The sequence below is a fragment of the Solanum dulcamara genome, chromosome 1 (genome assembly GCF_947179165.1).
Source record: "Solanum dulcamara chromosome 1, daSolDulc1.2, whole genome shotgun sequence".
Taxonomy (NCBI): Eukaryota; Viridiplantae; Streptophyta; class Magnoliopsida; order Solanales; family Solanaceae; genus Solanum; species Solanum dulcamara.
In genome coordinates, this window is record NC_077237.1 from 25,473,376 (window position 1) to 25,482,916 (window position 9,541).

Below are 9,541 nucleotides of genomic sequence, written 5' to 3' on the forward strand. Positions count from 1 at the left end.
TAATACTTTTGAAAATGGTAGAGATCGAGTATATTAATTAAGTATATAAGTAGTTGCATTTAAAATTAAGAAATGATAAAAGAAAAACTAGCTAGTACTATAGAGTATTATTTTAAGGAAGAAAGAAATATATAAGAAAAGTGAGTATTAATGGTGAAGATTGTATGGTGGATAGAGGCAGATAGAAATATTGAAGTAAGGTGCAATAAAAGAAAGTGGGGATTGTTGAGAAGACGGGTAGGTTTATTACTCAATTCTTCTGCCCCATATATTAACTCCTTTCATCATTGTAAAAAACAATGTTTAACTCCTTTCAGATGTTGCTTCTCTGACCTCAATCATCATCATGAAACTCAACCAACTCTCTTCCTATGCATTTACTGCATGTGTTTAAAGGATATATGTTTCAGTAGAGGTCATTGTAGTTTCATTTTTTCTAGTAATGGTGGTGTAGTTTCTTTTTCTCTATCTTTCCTCAAAGTTGTTTCCCTTTGAAATATGGTTAGAATTAGGAAGAGAGATCAAAATTCTCTAGTGCTACTACTACTCTTGGTTTTTTCTTTCTTCTTTGTCATGTGTCAAGCACGTAATTTGAACTACACAAAGTATAAGCAAGTCAGCAATATGAGACTTGAAAGGATTCAAAGGCATTTGGACAAAATCAACAAGCCACCTGTCTTCACCATTCAGGTTCCATTTCTTTTCTTATTATCATTAATCATGTCCATTTCTTGTGGAATAGTTACACTTTATAATAAAATTAATTGACAGAGCCCAGATGGAGATATCATAGATTGTGTTCATAAAAGAAAACAACCAGCTTTGGATCATCCTCTGCTCAAGAATCACAAGATTCAGGTATGGAATTTGTTAAACAGTGCAACCCTTACCTCCTCCTTCTTTATGGAATTTGTTGCTCATTTATAGACATTAATATTATTGAAGTACGGCAACGAACCACCTACACGTTTCTTTATGGTGTTTTTTAATGAACAATTGTGAATAGTTGCATAACTCTTTTATACCTAATGCAAACTATTTACTCCATATCTCATATTTTGTCACGAGTGTTAAAGAGGAAATGATCTTCTATAAGCTGTGAATAAAAGAAAATAACCTTGTTAAAATTTCATATATTTTATTTATTGATGATCTCCTACAAAAAAAGATCATATAATTGAAATAACATTTGTAATGAGTCTACAAAAAGTTCCCTATTTGAAAAAAAATAAACAGCAAAAAAGATGTGGTGCAATAATAATAGCAATAAGCATTTCAACTACCAACCACCCTTACTTTCACTTTAGTTTTTCTTTTCTTTTCTTTTCTTTTACTCACAAGCAACAAGTTGTTATATCATCATTAATGAAAACAGATTATTTTTATTTTATTTTTTAACTTTAAAATCATTGCAATGTAAGTACAGAAGGTTCCACCAGAGTTTCCAAAACTGAAAACGTCGGACGCGGTCAATAGCAAAAGTGCAGTCGTAGATTGGCAAGTGTGGCATCAAAATGGGACACGATGCCCTACAGGCACTGTTCCGATACGGCGGAGTGAGGTTCATGATGTGCTTAGAGCAAAGTCTTTGTATGATTTCGGAAAGAAAAAACGACATGGATTGCCTCTTGCTCGCCATGTTGATGCTCCTGATGTTGTTAGTGGCAATGGTCATGAGGTATGTTTATATGTACCACCTACACTAATTCAAATTTTCCTTTTAATTTCTCTTTCGAGGAGCATTTTTTCTGTCCTATTGATAAATTAAACTACTATGTATAACTCATATTTACATTTTTCTCTTCTTATTATGCTAATTTAGGTTGGGGACCCTATTGTTTTTGTCTTAATAGTGTCCCATATTAGTTTTTCACTTAAAAATAAAATGGTTTTTTTTTTCGGGAACAGATCCTACACGAGGCTCCCACCTCTCGTGCACAGTTTAAAAATAAAATGGTAGTTTTCCTAATTGCCTATCTTGATTTTGTATAATAACAGATGCTTTATTTTGGATAGCTATTTTTAATAAGTTAGACAATTAATATGGAAACAGAGAGACAAATATTAGCAATTTAGACATATTTTATATTACTTCATCCGTCCCATATTAGTTGTCATGTTTATTAAAAATAATTGTCTCAAAATAGTTGTTAATTTAAACAATCAAGAGAGAATTAATTATCCTTTTCCAACTTTGCCCTTAGCATTAATTATTCTAGAATTAAAGAAACATGTAATCAGAAAAAAATTAAAGAACTAATAAGTAGTCTATTAGTCGATTAATGCTTTTAATTAATGTTTTCTTATGAATGGTGCAAAACCTTATTATGACAACTAAAATTAATGAAACGGAGGGAGTACTTAATTAGAAGAGATTTTTGACTACTTAACCTTATTTATATTTCCGCTATAATCTCTCCCTATTAAATGTGTGCTCAAGTAGTTATGTATCATCTCCATTAATGAGTATACAATTGTCAAAGTCCTCTTGTCATCATATCAACAAAAATGAGTAGAAGATATAAATAGACACCTAGGAATAAGCTAAATTAACAACTTCAAAAGAAGTGATAACAATCTATAATTAAGGACTTTGTAGTCTTAAAGAAAAATTATACTAAGGATAAAATGGAGAAAACTTAATTAATTTTATCTTGAACGTTTAAAATAATAAATAATTTACTATTTTTATAAAAAGTCAAAGATAGTTAGAGACGGAGAGAGTGATGCATTAAGGAAGAATGTACTACATATATATGTTGGGTAGATGATTCATTAAAGAAAAAAATGAGTGGTAATTTCAAGGTTATTGATTGTATTTTAGGTAGAGGCGCGCGTTTGTTTACTTATTGTGGTGTAATAATAATGCGCGTTTGTTTTCATATAGGAGTTAGTAGGTATATGTTAATTATGACATATTTTTAATTATAGCCATATATATAGGAAATGCATGGTAAAAAATAAAAAATATTGTATGTATTATAGCACGCAATAGCCTACACGGGAGGGTCGGAAGACATATATGGTGCAAAAGCAACAATAAACGTGTGGGACCCATCCATCGAAGTGGTGAACGAGTTTAGTCTCTCTCAGATTTGGGTTCTCTCTGGATCTTTTGACGGATCCGATCTTAACAGCATCGAAGCTGGCTGGCAGGTACGTATGTTAAAAATCTTATGAAAAAAAAAATACTAAATGCTCACCTTTAATTTGCTTCTTTTAATATATTTGAAATTTCTAAAGCTTTGATTCTTCTACTAGTCAGGTTAGTCCGGAGTTGTATGGTGACAGCAGACCTAGATTATTTACATATTGGACGGTTAGCTTTCTCTCCCTTCTTTCCTTTACCCTTTATTCTTATTTTTATTTATTATTCATCTCAAACTACCTAATGAATTACTATATTTTACTAGAATATATGTTTGTCCATGCCTTCTATTGTTAATATATGTAAAAATGTTATTCTAAATATAATCATGTGATATATATAGTTGGAACGTTGTTTGCTTTATAGTTAGTAGATTCGTTTAATAAATACAAAAATCAAAAGAATAGAGTCTATAATAATAATATAGCATCTCATGAGAGTATAGAAATATTATCATATGACCTTAATAACGCTACATCAAATTCAAAAGTGAGAATAATATCTAAAGCTAAAAGGGATATAAATACGACTATAAATGTTGTGGAAAGAACCACTATTAAATAAATGCATTGCTTTGGGGCACGGACTTTCATAGCTAGTCATTTATGTTAACTTCTTTATTTTGGGGGGGGGGGGGGTTACTATCTCAGTTTATTTAGAGAGATTTGATTTTTTTAGTTTTATATTTTTTTGTTATAGTTTTTTTTTTTTTTTTTTACAATTAGGAAAAGTTTATTTTATTATATAAAATATTTAAAAAGTTTTATATTCTATTCAATTTATGTGGCTGTAAGAGAACATCTCCTCATTTTATTTACTAGTTTTGAAAGGGGAGAATGAGATCAGTTACCAATAAGTGTTGTAATGGAGGGGGGGACATACTACTCCCTGTTCCATATTGATTGTCATGTATACTAAAAATAATTGTCTAGTTGTCAATTTAAATAATCAACAGAGAATTAATTATCTTTTTTCAACTTTGCCTTCAAAATTAAGTGTCTGTTTGGAAAGCCACCTAGTAATTAGAATTGGTGTAATTACCAGCCTAGTAATTACACAATCTAGTAATTATAATGACTTATTTGTTTGCAAGAATGTAATTACAGTGTAATTACAAGTGTACTGTTTGATTGCACAAGTGCAATCATAATGTTATATTAAATTTTAAAAATAAAAGTTAATCATTTAAAAATTTAAAAATTATATTAGAAAAATAAGGACCTTTATAAATGATATTAATTAAATATTTAAGAAATATATTAATTAATAAACATATGTTCTTAACTAATATTATAAAAATAATTTATTTATATATTTTTAATTAGTATATTTTAATTAATTTAATCATAAAAATTAAAATTATAAGATTTTTATGAACATCATGAAATGTATGTTTGACAAAAATGTTAATATTATAAATATAGTGTCATAAAATTATTAAAACATTTAACAAAAAAATATACTATCAGGTTTAACTAAAAAATAAATGATTTGCAATGTAAAATATCAAGTTAATACTACTAAAACAAATGAAACTGAAAATATGACATAAATTCTAAATTCTAAACAAAAAATTTAACATAATACTCTTATATCAAATTTTAACATAACGTACATAAATATGATTTAAAAGAAAAGAAAAAGGTAAGTCTATAACCTTATTTAATAATGAATTCTACTTTAATTTAAAAATTAGAATACTAACAAAATTATGTAAATAAAAAAAATAGAATAATAAATAAATAAAGTTAAGAATGAGAAGGAAATGAAATATAATTAATAAAAAAATAAAAATACATTTTTAGAAAATATTATAATAATAAAAATATTTTTTATAAAAATAGTAGAAATAAAAAATAAATTAAAATGAAAAAAATATAAATATAAATAAAAGAAGAATTTTAAAAATTTTCATGTAATTATATGGTGTAATTACACCAATTTCTTATTCTCCCTCGAGAATTGAAAGATATAATTACTCACCTTCAATTACACTCAATTCTTCTCTTACCAAGTAATTACTTGGTCCAACGAACATGATAAAGAGTGTAATTACACCAAATTACACTAAATCGCAATTATATTGTGGCTTTCCAAACAAGCACTAATTATTTTAGAATTAAAAGTCACGTAAATTAGATAAAAATTAAAAAAGTAATAAGAAATATATTAATCAAATAACTCTCCTAATTAATATTTTCTTAAGAATTGTATAAAATTTTATCGACGACTAAAAAGAAACGGAGTAAGTAGCATTTTTGTATGGGAATCAACAAAGATAAGTTGAAAGTCAACTTTTTCCTTGGGTCAATGGAAACTTCCCAACTTTGTTTATTTGAGGAGTTTCGTGCTTTGGAAGTAATTGTCTTCCTGATAAATTATGCCCCACTTAGGATTTTCTCAATTTTATTATACCCAATTCGCATCTCCCAATTCTAAAATTGTAATCTGAACCTTAGCACATATAGAGGGAAAAATATAGTATAATTAAATTAAGGACGTGCAAGAGGGTAGCTGGAAAAAAAAGGTTAAAGTAATAACTTCTCTGATTTCATGATTTTCTTAATCAAGTGTCTAGATCTCAATGTAGTCAACTCCTGGCTGATGTACTACTTCCTGCGTTTCAAAATATTTTTTTTTTTTAAAAAATAAAATTATTTCAAAATAAATGTTGTATTAGAAATTTAAGACAAAACTAATGCTTCTTGCATTTTAATATGTTTGTTCTATTTTAATTTGATATGGAGTTTAATAAAATAGAGAAAACTTTTAAATCTTGTCTTTTAATATTGTGGTCTTAAACATGTCATGCTGAAATTTGGAGCTAAAATTTTGTTAAAAACGAATGAGACATTGTTTTAATTTATTTTTTTTGAGTAAAACGAAAAATCAAACAAACAAATCGAAATGGATGGAGTAATTGTTTCAACTATGTCTTTATACTCTCTCCGTTTCATTCTACTTTCTTTTGCTCTTGTATTAAAAGTAACTATTTTATTTTACTTATCCATTTTAACTAATTAAGAGAGTGGTTTTTTTCCTATACTATCTTAGTACTCCCTTAAGAAAATAATGATTAGTATTATGAGTTTACCATTTTACTCCTATTAATTGATAGAGTTTTAAACATATTTATTCACTAGATTTTTCAAAGACATTAATTCAATGTTAATAAATTGAGGATATAATAGGAAAAAAAAATATCCTTTCTTGATTTCTTAAAATTGACAAGTAAAAAGGAAAATCAAATTATGAAATATTTGATAAGTAAATAGGAACGGAGGGAGTATTAAATAAAATAGTCTAATAGTATACCTGATATAAGAAAAAATTTTCACATAGGCAGTACTGTTATAAGTTAACTCCATTGTAATGATATGAGAAATACTACCTCCGTCCATATTAGATGGGTATCTTATTAAAAATATTTGTCTCATATTACTTGATCACTTATTAAATTAAGATAGAATTAATTAATCTTTTCCTATTTTACCCCTACAATTAATATGACCTTTTGAATGCAAACAATTCTCAATACTAGCTATTTTTATACTCTATGTATATTGCATTGATATAAACAAAGAGCAAAATAGTAAAGTCTTTCAATATATTAGTGATTTTATAATCAACTTGTAAAATTGGAGGAATTGAATTTAATTACATGTCCAGCTAATTATTAGGAATTGAATTTAATGGTCAAAAACTTAAATGGAAATAACTAAAGTGAAAAAGAGAAAAGAGGATGGAGGAGGCATAAAGGTGTAGTTGGCACATGAGTTGTTAAGAGTCAACATTTAAAGAGCACATTAACCATGACTACTCACTTCCCACAGCTAGATTGGTGTAAATGCCAAGTGGTCCAAAGAAAATGACAATGCAATTTTTAACTAAGTTTTCTTCATTATATTAATTAGTACATGTTGGACCAAGGAATCTCTCTTGGAACTGAAGAGGAAATACTCCTTCCCTCTCAAATTATTACACATTTCTTAAAAATATACTCCATCCATTTTAAAACATTTCTCATAATTTTAAGAGTCAAATAATATTAAAATTTGACTGATATTTTAATATATATTTTCCTGATATGTGAAAAAAAGAAGTAATTTAGGATAGTTTTTGTATAGTTTTGTGTATTTTAATTTTAATTTTAAAATATTAAATTAATCTAATCTAATTTAGCTTTAAAAATTAATCGAATTGACGACTCTCGAGAAATGAAATGTGACAACTATTTTAGAATGGAGGGAGTATTAATTAGGAAGTATTTTGACTATCTTACACTTTTATGTCTTAAGGATAAAATCTTTATTCATTGAATATTTTTTATTTATTTATGTGTCATTATTTCATAATTGTAGTGTTTGTAGGCATCATCCTTTTCTATCCACATTCTTTGAATATCCTTAACCACAGCCTCCCTATATTGTTATGTTATTTATTGCACTAATAAATAAATAAATGCTATAAATGTCAAGCATGGTAGATAACTTTGATGTGATAGTATAATATTAACTACATTGAAAAGCCCCATTCATAAAAATTTGCATCTTTTCTGGCGCAATGCATGATAAATATTTAATACTTTCTCCACACAAAGTTGTTGAACATTAACGATGACAGCAGCAATAAACACAAATGAAAAAGTGAGAAAAAGGTAGTAGCACCAAGCATGATCATAGACTAAGACTTGTATTCTTTTTAAGGGTCATATTGGTGTTGAAGAACTATGCGGTAGGAAAAATTCCGTTCATTTTCATTTGTTCAATATGATATTAAAAATAATTTTTTATTTTTTATTTATCAATTTTAGCATATCGTGAAGAATAAAAAATGAGTTTATTTTTAACATGAACTACTCATTTCCTAAATCTTTTCCCAAATTCATTGAAACTAAACATGAATTAATTAATATGGATGTTATAATAAAATATACACTTCACTTATTATTTTTTTAGGAGAAATGCAAAGTCTATTGTGAACAATTAAATCTGAACCGAGAGTACTAATTATGCGGATATTAGGGAGGATTTTATATCGGAAACCAAATGCTCTATACGTAATACTTTGGAGTTTTATATCTTTTATAATTAAAGAAAAAACAAACGACCACTTACCACTTGCTAAGTGAATGAGATTAAGAAACATGGATCAAAATTCTTTTCTTCAATGCACATGGTTGTGTGTAACAATTAATGTCATTAACGTGTGGATCTTGATGATAACTTGAACTTTATCTATTTTATAAAAACACATACACTTAAACTATACATATATTTATTTGGAAGATATTTGGTAACTTGAACAGAGTGATTCGTATCAAGCAACAGGATGCTACAACCTATTATGTTCAGGATTTGTCCAAACAAATAGCAGAATAGCCATTGGTGCTGCTATTTCTCCTGTTTCTTCCATCGAGGGAAATCAATATGATGTCACTATACTCATTTGGAAGGTACAAAATTTATACAGTAATTATGTATATTATATGTACAACATGTAATAGTATTGTTTTTGTGTATATATATGTTTAGGATCCAAAGGTAGGGAATTGGTGGATGGTGTTTGGTGATAACACGCTAGTAGGTTATTGGCCAGCTGAGTTATTTACACATTTAGCGGATCGTGCGACAATGGTGGAGTGGGGAGGAGAGATAGTAAATTCACGGGCAAACGGAGAACATACGTCTACTCAAATGGGCTCAGGCCATTTTGCTGATGATGGTTTTAGGAAAGCAAGTTATTTCAGAAATCTTGAAATTGTGGATTCTGACAACAGTCTCACCTCAGCCCAAGATATATCAATCTTAGCTGAGAACACTAATTGCTATGACATCAAAAATGCCTATAGCAATGAATGGGGTACACATTTCTATTACGGTGGACCTGGCAGAAATCCACAATGCAACTAATATGAGGCAAAGTCTCTACCTTTTATTATTTTATTTACATCTTTTAATGCTATTTCCAACTCTGTTTATGCTAATTAATTCCACATTATTTGTTTTTTCTTCTTCTTCTGTCTATGTTTTGAGAGGCTAAAAAAGTAGTATGTATTCATTTAATAAGACAAATAGCAGTAAACAGGCAAGGAAATAGCAAATATTCACTTCGAATGGCTACCACTACAAATTTTGTTATCGTGTTTTTGAATCTTATTAAATGTATCAAATTGTTTTTTTTATTAATTATCATTTGATATGTTGGTCTCTTAAATATAATATTTAGAATTGTGAAAGATTTGTTTGCTGAGGATTGAGTCATCTCTACCAATTTCACAAACTAGGATTGTTGCCAAGAGAGGCGTGCAGGACCGACTCGACTATAAAATCAGTAAAATAATAATTTGGAGCTCCAAATTTTTTGAACCCCTACTATTTTGTAAATATGATT

At 28.1% G+C, this 9,541-nt stretch overlaps 1 protein-coding gene across 1 annotated transcript; it reads left to right on the plus strand.

The window, feature by feature from the left end:
* Positions 1-227: 227 nt before the first annotated feature.
* On the plus strand, positions 228-9,264 carry LOC129903287 (uncharacterized). The gene is made up of 7 exons (XM_055978799.1): positions 228-690; positions 772-858; positions 1,427-1,678; positions 2,986-3,156; positions 3,266-3,319; positions 8,457-8,603; positions 8,683-9,264. Exons 1-7 carry the CDS (start codon positions 499-501, stop codon positions 9,058-9,060), a joined length of 1,281 nt encoding a protein of 426 aa, XP_055834774.1. The 5' UTR covers positions 228-498; the 3' UTR covers positions 9,061-9,264.
* Positions 9,265-9,541: the final 277 nt, after the last annotated feature.